The 16867-nt window shown below is 29.5% G+C and overlaps 1 protein-coding gene across 9 annotated transcripts in view; it reads right to left on the bottom strand.

Moving 5' to 3' along the window:
• LOC126900213 (uncharacterized) overlaps positions 1–16867 on the bottom strand; it is a 136704-nt gene that overhangs the window by 2152 nt on the left and 117685 nt on the right. For all 9 annotated transcript variants that reach the window (XM_050675735.1, XM_050675732.1, XM_050675738.1 and 6 more), the window contains 6 exons: positions 10985–11121; positions 7517–7717; positions 7057–7400; positions 3099–3318; positions 2704–2997; positions 1268–2571 (listed from right to left, as the gene is read on the bottom strand). In XM_050675735.1, the coding sequence (XP_050531692.1) occupies positions 1268–2571; positions 2704–2997; positions 3099–3318; positions 7057–7400; positions 7517–7717; positions 10985–11121 (2500 nt within the window). The remainder of the gene's footprint in view (positions 1–1267; positions 2572–2703; positions 2998–3098; positions 3319–7056; positions 7401–7516; positions 7718–10984; positions 11122–16867) is intronic.

The following is a 16867-nucleotide window of genomic DNA, read 5'->3' as shown; positions in this document are numbered from 1 at the left end:
AAAACAGTTGATTTCAAATATTATTAATGTTATCAGATTAGTTAAAATATTATCAGATATCATTTTTATACTAAGAAAAGTTCTTAAAAAAAAAAAAAAAAAAAGGTAAAATAGAAGATAAGTACATTAAAAAGATAAATACATTATGCTAAATAATACAAAAAAAAAAAAAATGTTTCTTAATGATCTTAAATTTCACTTCCTGTAAACATTTAAGTGTTCGCAGAAAAAAATTATAATTTTTTGGACATAAATCTAGACACCTCTTTTTATTATAGTAAAAGCTTTTCTTCTTTTGATGATTCTATTCTTTCATATAGAACAAATGTATAAAGAACTAGATAAATATGAAATAAATCTTTCAATAACATTCTTTGGTTTTTATCTCGATTATATGATATAATGATTGATGGATTTTTAGTCATTATAAAAAGTCTACAAATATTACTGTTACCTAATAAATTTCCTGTATATATTGTGCTTGTTAAAAAGTATATTACAAGTATAATATACACACATATATATACACCACATATTTTTTCAATTCTTTTTGGTTCAATGATCTATGAAATACATTTTATTGTTATTGAAAAATGTTTACCGGTGTATACTTTTGTAAATAACATTCATCTTAGATTAAAATACCTTTATGTTGAATGTCTACAAAATTTATATATTAAAAAATGAGAATACTAGTTTTGTAAAGTAAAATATTTAAAAAGTTTTACTGTAAGGAATTATAATAAAAAATACATCATTTTAAGATAAGTTTTGTATCATATAAATATTTTGAGAAATATAAAAAAAAATCCAATATTTATTTGTTTATTTAGTAAATGTAAACTAAATACCGAAGTTTATTAAGTCTAGTAGCTATGAACAGTTATTTTGCTTTTCAAGAAAATAAAAAAATAAGCGAAAATTCTTTATTGTTATACAATTTAGAGTACGAATAAATTGTAAAGTATATTTTGAGATAAAGTTGAATATATATGTAAGATAGTAGATACTAAAATTGTTCTTGTATATCTAACGTAGACTTAGAATTTTTCAAGACTTACACTTTAAATAATGGAAAAAAATAATATCATAAAATATAAAAACGGTGACGTGAATAGTAAAAAGCTTTTCCTTTATAATTTTTTTATAAAATTTTAAGTATATATATATTTTAAAGTAAATTATTTTATTTCATCTATTTGTTTTGAGTGTCTATAATTTTATATTTTAAAGTGAAGAAAGATAATTTATATTATTATTTGTTTACTTGTAAGCGCATTCGGGGTATACGTTTGAAGACATGGCATAAACATTTGTTGAAGGCATAATTCGTGGCATTTTGGACACTTCCATCCATGTAACTGCGTATGAGCCAAACTCTCGCTCGAGGAACTCAATAGCTACACTCCTAGAGTCGGTGCGCAATTTTTGAGCGTCAGTAAGGGTTTCAGTCCAACCCGGTGAAAACGCTTCAAACGAGCTACGCACTTGATGGTCCGTTCCTAAGTCAAAAGGGCATATTACTCGGGCTGTCTTGAGCCCGTCCCCTGCCCCCGAATACACAACCACTCGGTTTCGTGTGGCACACATGAAAGAATTAGTTTGCCATCTATGGCTTGGAATTTCGTACCCTCGGAGTTTTAAGAAAACATAACCACCTGTTCTATGTAACCAATTTCCATCAGATGATGGTTCTATCAGCCACGGATAGCTGGTACAATTTTGAACCCCACGGTGACCGTTATTACCGGCATCCAGTTGAATGATCCCTCCTGGTCCATGTAATCGTCTATTTTTACTTAATGATAGACAGGAAACCGCCATATGTCCGGGTACTTTGTCAAATGCATACTCTGCAGCGAAACCGAAGTCTCGGTGGTCTTGAGTAACGTTCATATCCCGAACAGTAAATTCTACTTGAACAGTGGTACCGGGATACGATTCTATAACGTGCGGTTTTCGGGGATTAGAACAAGCGCATCCAATGGGCAGTTCCATGTCAGGCCAAGGAAAATGAGATACGTTTAACAAAGCACGAACATTAGTACTTGAACTACCATCTTTGGATGCGTATGCGCATAGCATTCTGTCGGTCCGTGCATCTGTTTCGGTAGAACAAACAGCCCTACCGACTTCATCCACATGCATTCTAGTCACTGTAATACGAACTCTTTCATTGACAGAGGACGGTACAAATCGAAATACACATGTCAAGTTCCGGCGGCCACCTCTTCCATAGAAAAAGACATTTTTAGGTGACCCAAAGGAACCAGCACCGGAAGTAAATGTCCTATCACACACTGTTGTTTTCGTAACAACAGATGTTGCAGATGATTGTAAAAGTTCTGTTGACTGGTCGACAAATTCGTATCTTAACAGAAATTGCAAAGGAAAAAGTACAGATCCTTGTTTTAGATATATCTCTACTGTGAGTTCATCCCCCGATGACGTGTATGACTCTTTAGAACCGCACGGTCTAACATGTCTGGTGTCATTACCCAATAGAGCGTGATCGCATAAATGAGGCAATTCTTGTTCCTTGCAAAATTCACCCAACAGTACGTTTTTGGCCTAATAATATAGAATTTAAAGATATAACTGTAAAAAATTGTAGTATTTAAAGAAAATATGAGTTTTATTAATTTAATAGTTAATTAACGATAGTTTTATTTATTAAATAAGTCGTATTTAAAAGATTTTTACCTTTTTGGTTTTAGGTGATGTGACTTTATCCCAAATACGAAGCCTTGCGTTACATTCGTTACTTAAGTGGTAAGCATTAGGATCGGTGCTAGCTGCATGATATTTAATAAAAGATAGCCATACAGTTTGATGACTAAATCCTTGAAAATGGTATTTGCACGAAGTGTTTGGAGGCAACGAATGTTTAGGACTATCTAAAAGACCCCAGTTGGTATTATTGAGTGGTCTTATGAAGAATTCACACTGGCTGGTATTTTGTGCGTAGCTAGGCGACTTATTGTCCACGAATAATATCTGAAATTTACATAAAACATTAAGGTAGTTTTTCATATTGTCATAAATAAATGTAAACATTTGATAAATAAAAATAAACAATTTGCAAGTAACTTTATTACTTCTACATCCAATTCAAATCCGGGTAAATAGCTTAGTGGCACTGGATGAAATGGATTGTCGTAAGCGGAGGTGTGGAATTCCAATAACATGTTTGGGCCCGAACTGACAATGTCTGGTACTACATCTCCACCGCATAGTCTCACTAAAACTGGATCTGTGGCTAAAGACCCATCGTACACAGTCAGGTAATCTTGAATGACATTGCACTGATCCCATACCCTATATAAATCAAATATTGATAAAATTAAAAAATATAAAATTGCCATTATCTCGTTATGTTTTCTCTGGCCTAGAAAAAAGTGATACGATATTGTACATAAAAATGTAAAGGAAGATAAATAATAATTTTATTTTCTTTTAAAATAAATAAAAAAACATTGCATAGTTGATTTACAATTATGGAAAGTTTGCACTTGAATGAATATGGGTAGGAGTTTATGGATTATTTTTTTTGTATTATGAGAAAACTCAATATCACTACGAAAGTTGGGGAAGCAGTAATAATAATTTATAAAAGTATATCCGTAAACTGTTTAAATATTTTACAAAAATAAAAGTTCTATAAATGTGTATAGCAGAATACACATATCAAAGTTATTGACCGCTCGTTTTTATAAGTTCGTTGTATAAAATAATAATTTACGAGCAAATTTATTCGTTCATGAAAAACGGTGTCGTTAGTTTTCTTCTGTATACATCAATGTTTTAATATGTATTGTTTCTTGTGTACACTACAATGATTCTCCCAAAGGCAAAATATAATATTTTATTCTCCATAAAATTTGAAAGACGGCCGTTTATCAGCGTTTATAAATAGAGAAACAGCAAATTGGTGGGTACTCGAATTATATTGTTGGTTACTATAAAAATAAAATAAATGGTAAAATTGTACAAATCCTTCTTGAAGTCAAGTGGTCACGTATTTATTAGTGTGCCGCGTTCATTTTTACAATCATTACACTGTTATGAATGCAAGCTTGTTGTCTCTTCAAAGAAGTAACAACTTTTTTACCCACAAACACATGCACATACACACGTATGTTTTATATAATAATATTTACACTGAGGCTCACGTAAAGTTGGAAACCCATCCTCATTTTTATTTATATTTAAAAGTTATGTAGAGTCAAAAATGCTTGAATATTTTTTAAATTGGTTTTATACAATAGCTCTTTAAGTGTACTATTAAATAGTTAAAAAATAATAAATAATAAAAATTGGTACCCCTCCCTTAACCTCAAAAACCTAGGTACCAAAAAATTGATTTTTTTTTTTATTTTTTTCTAAATAGGAATGGAATTTTGATAAAAAAAAACGAAAAAATGCCATTAGATCGTATTTTTTAAGAGCTTTAAAGTCAAAATTAACTGAGATAAAAATATTTCAATTTGAAAATGGAAAAAAATGATAAAAAAGAAATATGTGTTGAAAAATTCATGCATTTTTGACTTTTCCACATATTTTTGAAGTATAAATCAAAATAAACATGGGTTTCTAACTTTGCTTTAACGGCAGTATGCGTCGTATACGTTATTAAATTTATATTTTTTTTAATTGAAAAAACAATTTTAATAGAAAAAGTTAGTATACGTTTAAGATTTAAAATATGTTGTCTACTATTTACCCAATTCCACGAATTCTGGAAATTTTATTTGTGATTAATGACATGTTGAGGCTAATTTGAAATTTTAGTAGAACTTGAAGAATGCACATATCGTGTATTCTTTTTGAGTTCAGTGCAAATTGTCTAGACAATAGAGTTTCTGAAGTGAAGTTTTATTTTCTGTCCTATGTATTCCTCATAGATCAGTTAATCAACGCAAGAAATTTTTTGACTGCTTAAAAGACATCAAAAGCTCTTTGAGTCATCACTATGCGCATAATTACAATAAAAAAAAAAAATTTGTAAAGACTTTGTGATATAATTTAGATAAGCGCAAAGGAATAATTAAAGCAAATCTGATTTACAATATAATCTTGTTCTATCCATTTAAATACGAGAATTTTTTGAAAATCTAGAGACCCAAATGCTCCATGGTGATTACAAAGAAAGACCTTTAAGTGCAAGTGGTCACAGCTACTTCTTTGCCGAGAAAAGCGGTGTTAATAAATTATCTTAAAATGTTATTCTGAGAGGGCGTAACATCGTTTGTCTTGCTTAGTTAGACTTGTGTTAATTGTCCTTTTCCTAAATAGTATTTTAAATGAGGTACTATTTAAGATATCTGTTTAATGAGTACTACCAATAATGAAATAAAAAAAAAATTATACAGTAAGACTTAAGGCCCTCGAAAAAAAAACAATTTCTTTAACTACAACTGTTAAGAAAATGTAAAAAATCATTCATTATTTTTGCAATAATATAACCGTGTCGTAAAACTAAAAACATAACACAAAAGTGATATTATGCTGAATTTTTAAAATACATTAATATAAAGAAATAATCTATACTTACTTCATCATTATTATGATTGTCAGTTTATGCATTTTTTTTTGAGAATTAAAGATTTAAATATTAACTATGTTTTAATTTTTCTTTTAATGTATGAATTATTTAAAATAAATTCATAGTATTGCAAATCAAGTATATATTAATAAGTTTTACATTTTTTACGTTACTTTTTATCTTAAATTTACTTATTTATTTATTTTTATTTAGAACTTTAAATAAAATGATGACATTTACCGTAGCATAAGATCGTTTGCTCGATTATTCAGTAATGAGATGAATTTTTGTTATGCATTATATATAATAAATTACATCATTAAAAACCAAATTAAAAAAAAATTATATTAAATATTTTTTGATCAACAAAAATAATTTTTAACAATTATTGTTAAAGAGATTAGAGTTGATTTTTTAATTTATTACTGTTAAATTAATTTTATTTATGTATTTCAAACATTTTATAAATAGCAAGATCGTTCTCAAAGTTCTCTAATGTACTATAGACGATCTTAAAAAGAAGTTTCAGATAAAACATTTCTAACATATTTACTAGAGGCTTTGCTCCAAGTTATTTTATTAAAATGAATCAACGTAAAATTTTGTCACTGATTATCTAAAATGTCTTGCCTGCGATAAATTCTGAATTTTAAAAAAAATTATTGTAAGCAAACTTTTTATTGCTTTCCATTTTATAAAATTATGGAGAATCTAAAATACATGCCTATAGCAATACAAAATTTATGTAATACTTAAAATTTAAAGTGAGTTTCTGTAAAATAGTTTTTATATTTATTTATAAATTAAATGAATTTTTAAAACATGTTCAAAGAAAGGACAATTGCGCTTAGTCTTAATGACTACCACATCTCCAAATTTAATATTTTACCCAAAGGAGTTGCAACATATTATTTTCTTTGTTGCCATTAATCATTTTGAGTATTCATTTGACGGCAGTCGCCGACATCAAGAGAGCACAATATATTTACATACTTGGGTATTTTTTTCTGAACAGTTTTATACAGACAAACGATATTTTGTTTTGTCGCCTCATTACTTGTGGAGAAAATAATGTATTGTATTTAAATATATCCTTCATATTATAATATTAAAGAACAAGAATGATTATAATCGCCGAGCCATAATTCGTAAACTGCTTCAAATAAATTGAAATGTTTCATTAAAAATACATTACCCTTATTTAAGTTTTGTATTGTTCGAATGGAATTAATGAACTAAAATGGTTTGTCTGTAAATACTGTCGGACTGGCGAATTTATTTTGTTGGGATATTAACGAAGAACAAAATTTGTTTATTACCCGCTTTAATTAACATCGTTGTAAAATTATTATTGGCGGCGCCAATTGCCAGATATGATAATAATGTTTAAAATAATCAACATCTCCGTACTTGAAAATTATTCAACAGTACACGAGTAAGACAAGTGGACGCTATGACTATAAAATTATTCAAAACTAATAATAACATAGCCATAAACTAATAATTATTACCTGAGGGTTCGTTGACTTCTATCGTAGTTGATGACTTGATCTTTTATATGAATCTTGTGGGCGTTGGGTTGTCTGACTACGATTAAAGCTCTTTTGGATTTCGGGGCCGTTCTTTGTTCGATGCGATAATAACAAGTGACGTTTCTAGGATATGCTCCAGGATAATTGGGCGATTGCACTCGGCATGGTTTCCGGTCACACTGATCTAGTATTCTGTCACAGTAGCTTCCTACTATCATCTGACCCCGCCACGTTTGAAATGTATTGTTGCCGTATCGCAAATGTGCTTCACTTTTCTTCAAAAACTTGTAGGACAATTTAAAGTCAAAGTTGTACCCGATTCCCTTAAGAATAAAATATTTCATTCAGTTTTAATTAATCGCCGCGTATAAGAAAAATAAACTGTTTTTTTTTAGTAAAATAAGCAGTTATTAATTCAATAAGATTCTTATTTTATTACCTGTTCTGAAAGTTTACTGAGAATGAGAGTCAGATTTATTGACTTGGTTTCACTGTAATAAACTGTAAATCCCCAAGCGCTACCACACCATTGACCGCCTGTATCTGGTAATTGTGATTCTCTAATCGACATGTAACCATCTGGACATCCATCTGATGTATATGACACGAATCTTCCAACTGTGAATGTGTCAAATGTCAACTGAAACATGATGAAAATATATAAATTAGACGTTAGTGATAGCTTATGGAAGTTACAACTGAATAAAAATTCAAATCAAGAATGTTTTATTTAAATTTTGTTTTAAACGAAATAACAATTGTAATATTTTTTTCGTTTCATATCATTTAATTGTTATTTTATTTTTATAATTAACAGAGAATTTTTTTGTTTTGATTTATTTTCATGATAATAATAATTCGTTACTTTACTTTTAAAATTGGGCGTATGGATAAAGTTTTTTGAAACAATAATGGAGTTTATTGATAAAGAGTAGCTCATTTAAAACGTGTTTTATATTTCGATATTCTAGTAATGCAATAAAAAAAACAATGTTATACTTTATATTTATTTTAGCGTAGATCTGTGAACACTTAAAAAAATGTACCTTATGTTTGTATTGGATAATTTATTTTTTAAATAAATTGATAAAACTAAATCATATGTGACGTACACCAATTTTCCGATATCTTATCACTTAACCGAGCAACGAGACTGCATACAATGAAATAAAATTGTAAAATTCTATTGTTATTACTATGTGACTGTTAAACAACTATGTCAATTTAATGCAGCATAATGAACACTTTGACTAACTAAATCACCAAATTCGTCTTAGTATTAGTATTAATTATTCACTAGTTGTTTTCAACAATTCTATCTAGTAATTTTGGACAATTATTTCTAATAGGTTGTGGTCACCAGAACAAATGACCAACATGTTGGTTACGAGTTAAAGGGAAGTTTTACGACTTTCTATAGGAACTTTTTTTCTCTGCTGTACACATGCTGTGAAAAACATATATTCAAAATTGGAGCTCAAAAATATTTGTGGTTATGCCAAGTGGTTATTATCCTCTCTCAGGGTCATTGTTAATAATAAACAGCTAAAATAAATAAGAATAATGAAATTCGATTTGTTTAGTCTAAAAATATTTATCCAAAATAACCGAAATATTGATATAAATAAGTAAAAGAGTGTATGCTACGATAGATATTATACGTTATATGTGTAGCGTCTAAATACATTAATCGTTCGGGTTCGTAAATTAAATGGACTGAAAGCTCATCGCCTGCAATTCAGACTAAGTGTTAGTAAATAAAAGTAAAACGTATACTTTTTAATATTTTTTCTGGTGAAACAAATCTGAATGAATTCAGCTGTAACACAATCGCAGAGACGTTTTGTTCATTTAATGAGATTCACCCAAAGGCTTAGTTAATTTTCTTTCTTTTTTGTTTTATTACAACTTTTTAAATAACCCTATCAATTTTACAAAGTGCGCGCTTTTTTATGGTCTTTATGACAATGGACGTTTTAAAAACAATAAGGAATAGACATACTTGATAAAGGGACACCTTTGAGTGTCTTCCTAGTCTGGACGCGACAACCATTAAAAAGAATAAAACAAAATCTTATGCCTTCCTAGGTTTTATGCATTATGTATTTGAGTTCGTTTGATGGACCTAAACAACTAGGGGTTCTTTGAATAGTTAGCATGCAAGTATGTGTTACATGCCAGAATGCAGTACAAAGACCAAGTCCTATGTAAATACAAACCAAATGTGAGTGTGCTTGTATATTCCAGGTACGCACTACCAATTTTATAATTTATTATCAACCGTGGTTGTATACAAAATGTACACAATTTTTTTATTACAGTAGTAGTGTTTTATGCTCGGAAGTGCATGTAACTCCTAGTAAAAAATGGCTTTGGTTAAATTCGTTAACTATCGTGTGATACTGTTTTATTCAATTTAAAGAACAAAATATATTTCTTGGAAAAAAGTATTTAAAAGCTTTTTACATAGAATAAGAAATGTGTTTAAAAATATAAAATATCTTAAATATGCGTTAAAAATTTAGCAGTTCTATTTGATAATAACTGGGTTATACATCAAATATTTTTAATTATAATTAAATGTTCACGTTTGTAAATGACAAAGTATTTTTCAACCATTTGTATGTATATTAATATAATGTCAATCATTATAAAACTCATGCAAATAATGCCAAAATATTTTAACATTTTCGGAAATAAAAAATTACATTTGCCACGTTATTTGGTAATATTATTGAATTTGATTTCAGAGTACAGTAATAAATAATTAAATCTATTTTTATGTGGTTATAAATGCCTAATGGTAATGACGAAAAGAAATAGTTTTGTTGGAAATTCATATTTTTAATGTAATCAAACATTAAATAAAAATCGTACGTATCTCTTGACCGCAATTCTATTAAAATTTCATTGCGGTTGACTTTTCCAGACAATTTGAGACGGTCTCATACTGATCTTTTCGAGCAATAAAAAAACTCGCTTAGGTTAGATAGTTTTTAACGAGTTATTTAAAGTTTATTTATGAAAAGTAAAAACTTAAAATTTTTTTTTTATAATCATGCACTCAGTCAACTTTGATTGTTTGCCGAGTAAAAAGCGAAGTTTACACAAGGTAGATGTTCAGTTAAAGAATAAATGTTTAAAAACTTCTTTTGCGCTCTAGGGAGGTACGAGATTGAAATTTGCAGTTTTCGTTGTATTCTATTCTTTTATTTTCCAATTATAGTTTTTTGCTTTTTATTGTTTTAATTTTATTTTTGTATAAAAGACGATTCCGGACTGCACGCCTGATCTAAATAGGTTTTGTATTTATTTATTATTATTATTTTTTTTATGAAAGAAGCATTTGGCTAGTTATTTTATGACTTTTTCAATCAAACTTTTCCGAACGTAGTGCATTTGGATTCACCACCGCTCATTTAATGGTATTTTGCCAACTTAGTCGGTGGTCGTCTCGTGTTTTAATAACGAAAACAACATTTAGAAGAGCGCAGTTAACCAAGTCTAACCGAATATTATGTTTAACGATAATAATATAGTATCCAGATATAGCTTTGCAACGGAAAGTTGTCATTTTAATTTATTTTCACTCCAGTCCGAGTTTCCACAACTGTTAATCCTTCTAAAAACTACTATACAGACTCGATTGAAATAATTCGGAAAAATGATTCGAATAACTTACTATACGGCAAAAACTTTCTACTTTATAAAATAAAAGAATTGTTTTCGTCGTAATAAATGTTTGTTTCTAAAATCTTGACTAATGCATTACGACTTTAGTCTTTCTTAAACACTTTTCACATTTCTACCATTTTTGACTTTCTTAACTCTTTTATAGAATCACCATAAAACTATAAATAACTATTACTAAGTCTTATTGTAAAGCTTTGATTGTGTTTTCAATTACTTGTATAATGTCGCCGAATTTGTTGCCGGCAGCCGTAAAGTTCAAAAAGCACAAGAATGGCAATCGGTCCTCTCTTGGTCTTCGGACTTCCAGCTCGTATGTTCTACTCACTTCACCGTAGTACGTCCGATTGCATGCTGAAAAAAAAAAAATCAAATTTGAGTTTTCTCATTCACTCTGAAGCAATGTGTTTTTAATTCTTCGTGATGGTTTTTCCTGCAATTTAATTATGAATGGACGTTTTTTGTAGAAAACGACATAGACAATTGGATTACAGAAGTCCTATGTGAATTAAAACACGAAACCTCACCAAATTGTACAAATTTTTACGATCGATTAAAATATGTGTCGTCTAATCCGATAAAAAACACGATATTTATATGGTTTTATATGTACACCCGTGNTAAAACACGAAACCTCACCAAATTGTACAAAATTTTTACGATCGATTAAAATATGTGTCGTCTAATCCGATAAAAAACACGATATTTATATGGTTTTATATGTACACCCGTGTGCCTTCCGTGTGTCAATAACGAACATTTTAAGTGAATATTGTAAATAGAATTTTATTTAACATCTAGGCGTGTTCGAGTGTTATAGAAAGTTCAGAAATCACAATTTTCTGTTGGGATCGTGACATAAATATAACTTGAAATAGTGCCGAGGAGGAACGTAGCTCAGACTATATTAGCCAGTTACTTGTTTTATACACACACACACACATGGAATAATGTGTATCCCAACACCCAGTCTCTTAGTTAGTAGTACAGGATAGTTGCCGCCAACTTTGCCAAACCGTTTTTGGCCGTTCACGGAAAGTTTTGTTCAGATAATGTGAATTAACTATAGAACGCGCGTGTTTAAAATAATAATGGCCAAATGTTATAAGGCTAGCGAGTGGTCGTGACAAAACTTGTATGTTTTGGTGGTGTAATATAATATAAATTTGTTTAGACGAGTGTGCTGGTGCGTGTAGTTAGGCAATAATATACTTTATTATCACTACGGTTATCATTAAAAATGTTCAAGTATTGTTGCTGATTGCCGCATTGCGCTACACAATTGGGAGCGATACAGTGGCGGCGCGAGTGTGTTGTCTTCGACCGCAGGCGTATAGTGACGGTTTGAGTAAGGAGCACATTACACGGCAAGAAGTTTTCAAGTACAATAAAAAAGCGTTGCCTACTGAAATTAGCTAAACCGCTGCGCCGTGTCATACCTGTTCGGTTGTAATAGGTACTCGTGTGATCTATGATTATAATAAGTATAGTGCATCGTTCGAAGAATTACCACCGGCAGTCGTAAAGCGCCGACTTATTTCTCTTGTAGCGGTGCAAGTGAAATGATCATGTTTTTTTGTACCCGTAGGAGGATTGTAAGGACTGAGTTTATTGAACCGATCTGGGTTTGAGTGAACGCTCGACGAACAGCATGTCGTACGAGCGTAAACGAAGATTCACTGTTGCGGAAATCTGACGAAGGGAGTGGAAAAGAATAATAATAAAACAGCTCGTAACCCTGGAAAGTAATACAAAATTCTGTTTTTAAAACATTAAATTGATTGGGCACGCACTTTTCGTCGGAGAATCGCTAAAAAGGGATTCCGTTATGTTATATTTAGATTGTTATATGAGCCAATAAATAATTATTTTGAGCAGCAAATTAAATTTTGTAAAACAAATTTTCGTTTAAAATTTGTTTTTAAATATTTATTTTATAAATATTCTAAAAATACTTGTAGATAAAATGTAGAAACATGGATGGCAGTAAAAATATACATCACGGCTGTAGCAGAAGTTTTTGTGGAAAATCAATGTCTTGTTTTAAATTTAAACACTCGTTTTGAAGTTGAAAATTAACGAGAATTAAAACTTAATGAGAGAATATAATTATCTAGAACTTAACGTTACGAAATATTTAAGTAATAATGCATCATGATTGCTGAGTGGAAGTATCTTTAATATTTATGGTAGGTTCACAAAGTAAAATAAATTCCCATTAAACAAAACGTGAATTACATTGAATATATTTATATTGTGTTGGGTTTTCGGGGGTGTTCTCAATTGGTTGTTGTATTTTTCTTGTACACGTTATCGTACCAAACGTATGTGACGTCGCAGTGATATAAGCAAGAAACGTGTCGCTACCACGGGGCCATTATTTTATCATTGCCAATATGGATGTCGAATAAGAACCTCTTGTGAAAATGTGAATTTCGTGCCCATGAATTATCGTAATGCCCCAGTTTGTTGCACGTGTGACAGATCAAGGGGAGAATGGAAGTATGTATTTTATTTTCATGAAAATAGAGATATTATTGACAGTGTAAAACAGATTATTGTTTTTACACGCTACATAAAGGTACTAAAATTTATCCGGATAAACGTCAGTGCTAGAATTATCTCATAAAGCATCATGTTTTTCTAAAGAAGGGTGTTACACACATTGTTTTATCATACTTTTTATTCAAAACAAAAATATTTATATAGGGTGTTTAGTAAGTGAGGATACGGTTTTCTATTGTTCTCATTGTTTAAAACAATTGACTTGTTTCCTTACTTACTGTACATTGTTTTCTATCTGATTCCATATTTTCCATGTAATAAATTGTTCTTAAGTTAAGTAGTAAGATTAAGAGTTTTAATTTTATTCCATATAAAATTTGATAAATTGTATAATTATTGTTTTCTTTGTATTAGTTTAATCCTCAACAAAAACTCGCTATGAAAAAAAAGCCAAGTTCCAACCTCTTCCCTCACAAATCAGTTTGTCTATCAAAGTGGAGATATATAAATTCTGGACAAGTTTCGTCTTTTTTTAGTTCATAATCTTCAATTGTACTTTCACGAGCAATATTGTTACTTAATACTCGGCCAGTGTTTGAATGAGCAATAAAACAGATTTGGCATCAATTTCCAATGAATCACGTGAGAGGATATGAACAATTTTTTTGCTTTTAAATTCTCTTCTCCCCGTCTCCCAAGTAAATACTAAATAAGTACTGAGCCAGTCTTGGCTAGAAACTATACAGGTGATAAGCAATACGAATAATAAAGCAATGTTACACATGAAAGTAAAAAAAAGTTTATGAACTAAAGTTTGGCTACAAATTAGATATTAATACTTTGATAGGTGGATTTTTTTGGATAGAAGGAGTTCTCACAATTAGATTTTTGTCAAGGAAATAATTTTTTTTTATAGCTAAGACCAGCAAAATACAAAATTTTCATAAGTCGTTAAAAAATCAGAACGGGCGACTATCTTCTCTGTTTCCTCAAATAATGCTCTTACCTATATGACTGTTTATTTTGAGAAAATAACAATTTTCAGATTTTTTCCCAACCTTACCTTTGTATTATATTTCACGTTTTTATCTTTACGGGAAGTGTCTTATAATTTTGATGATGAAATAGAAATAAAAATAAAAATAATTAAATTATCTTATTTTAAAAAAAGTTTAACATTGAATACCAAACTTTAAGTGTTCTAAGGTACTAAGCCTTTTTTAAAAAAATGTAGTGGTTAGACGATCCAGGTAAATTGTTTCGTGTAAAGATCCACTAATATTGCTGGAATGTTCATAATGTGAATGGTATGGCTTAGAACCGTGAGCTTAGATAATAACTTTTAATGTTTTATATTTAATAGTATATTATAATTTGAGAAAAAATCATTAAATATCAAACGGTGATTTCTTATTGCTTTCTTACTTGCTAAATACTCTGTATTATTCATATCTATTCAATAAAAAATATAGTTAAAATAGTTGTTTTTTAAACTACACGCCTATTTATACATAAGATTCCACTTTAATGTCAACAGATAATTTCTTAGGAGATTTAGATTACTCAAAGTTCTTTTATGTTTAATTAGTACACTAGAACTTCTTGTCAATACTAATGATTAGTAAAAGCCATAATGTACGTCATTACTAATTCCTCTTGAAGTATTTACAGTTAATAATTAGGGTAGATTTAAACTTGGTTCAATTAACTACAAATTCATTAAGTGTTTACTATTCTGTAATTACAGTAATTAACCTTAAAATGATAGTCAATACAACTTGAATTATATTGATTTTACCATCTAGTGTTTAAAAATATAAACTCAAAGCCAAAATAAGGTTCATCAGTGTTGGACCTGTTTTTCCAAGGCCTAGCTACGGCTCTGTGTGAAATATTATTTAAAATAAATCTTTTAACTTATCAGATAATAATGATCCAATTATCCAAGTATTTATTAACGCTTAATGTCTATGAAAAAACTATTATTTTCAGCTATGTTTACATAACCTTAAAAGTTACATAAATCTAGTTATAAGCATACAGCATATTTGAGAACAACGTTTAACAGGTAATGGAATAGATTTCCCAAATAGACGAATTGCCTATTTGGCTTTGTCGAAGATACACTAAAGCTGACTATAAAAGAGATATAGGCAGATTGTCGCATCAATGTTGTAAGTCATTTGATCCGCCTGGAATGAATAAACGGTGACGTCGCCCATGGGTTTTTTAATTTGTCGCTCAATTTGGTATGACTAAACTTGTTCTGTACGCTCGTTTCTCGGTTTCATATGCCAGTTGCAAATACCTCTGACGAATGCATATATTTATTCTGTGCCTGTCAGAAAAATCACCACGTCTTTATTTATTTTAGAAATTTATAGAAAAAATTCTATCTTTCCAAATAAATAATAAATAAGCATTCGTATAGGAAAATAATTTGACTATAGTAGTCGTATGGAAAAAAAATTTATTCGAAAGAAATTTGCATAATTGAATACCAAAAGAAAGCCTTACAGCTTAAAAAAATGAAGCACGCTTTCATTTTAGTATTAGTCAGGTGCTTTTACTATCATATGTCTTATACTAAAAGAGACCGGAGAAGATTAAATTGATCAATAGCGACTAGTTCTCTTTCCTACTAACAATTTTTCCGGAAAAATTATCCCTACAAAATTGTAAAAATACCTAATATCAATAAGAAATTAAAAAAAATCCGAGTAAAAAATAAATAATAATAATAATAATAATGAATAATTCAAGAACTATTAAAAAATACATTTTTACAATTTTGTTTTTTATTGATATTTATTACTTTATTAACAGCGCAATATATCTAATAATGGAATGCTGACGTAAATTTAATAAAAATGAGTAATGTAATATTTGAAATATATATTTGTTTATACGTAATAAGAAATGTCGTATAATATTAATTTAATTTTTTTTTTGTGCAATTTTTCGTAATTATATTTGTTTTAATGTTGAATTTTAAATATTCTATGAAAAGACGGTACAAGCTGACACATTTAGTCGCTGTGATTGTCACAACGATTGCATGTGAACATATAATTATGCAATGGTTTGAGTATTTAATTGAGAAGTGGCGAGTGACATGTGTAAGGTGTGAAAATAATAGTTTGCGAGCTATACAATTATTATTTAATGGCTTACGCGTCAATTGGTTAAAGTGAAACATCTGCGTTCGTCAGGCAGAATTGTGATCAGATTTTTTTAACATTTGGATAAATAAATACACAGAATACTTTTTTTGATAAATACAAAATGACTTTTTAAAATCTTTTCCCAGCAAAGAACTAAAAAAGTATAAATAAAACTGGTTGGCATCCAGCCCAACAATTTTTCGATAATTTATTGCTCACTGTTTTATGAATGAATGACACGGAGTTTTACTCTTATTTTATTTATTTATAAAAAAAAAAATCGGTGAATAATCGTTTTGTCTAACTTTTATCCAAAACTCCCTAAGGCGTCACCGAGCGAATAACATACTTGGCAGCTGTGCGTTTCATTTTGCTTTGTGTGCGTTAAAAAAAAAACAAAAACAGTACATAACTTCCGATATCTTCGTGAT

The sequence above is a fragment of the Daktulosphaira vitifoliae genome, unplaced genomic scaffold (assembly GCF_025091365.1).
Source record: "Daktulosphaira vitifoliae isolate Bord-2020 unplaced genomic scaffold, ASM2509136v1 Scaffold_3, whole genome shotgun sequence".
Taxonomy (NCBI): Eukaryota; Metazoa; Arthropoda; class Insecta; order Hemiptera; family Phylloxeridae; genus Daktulosphaira; species Daktulosphaira vitifoliae.
The sequence above is the reverse complement of the archived record's forward strand: the minus strand, read 5'-3'. Positions and strand labels throughout refer to the sequence as shown.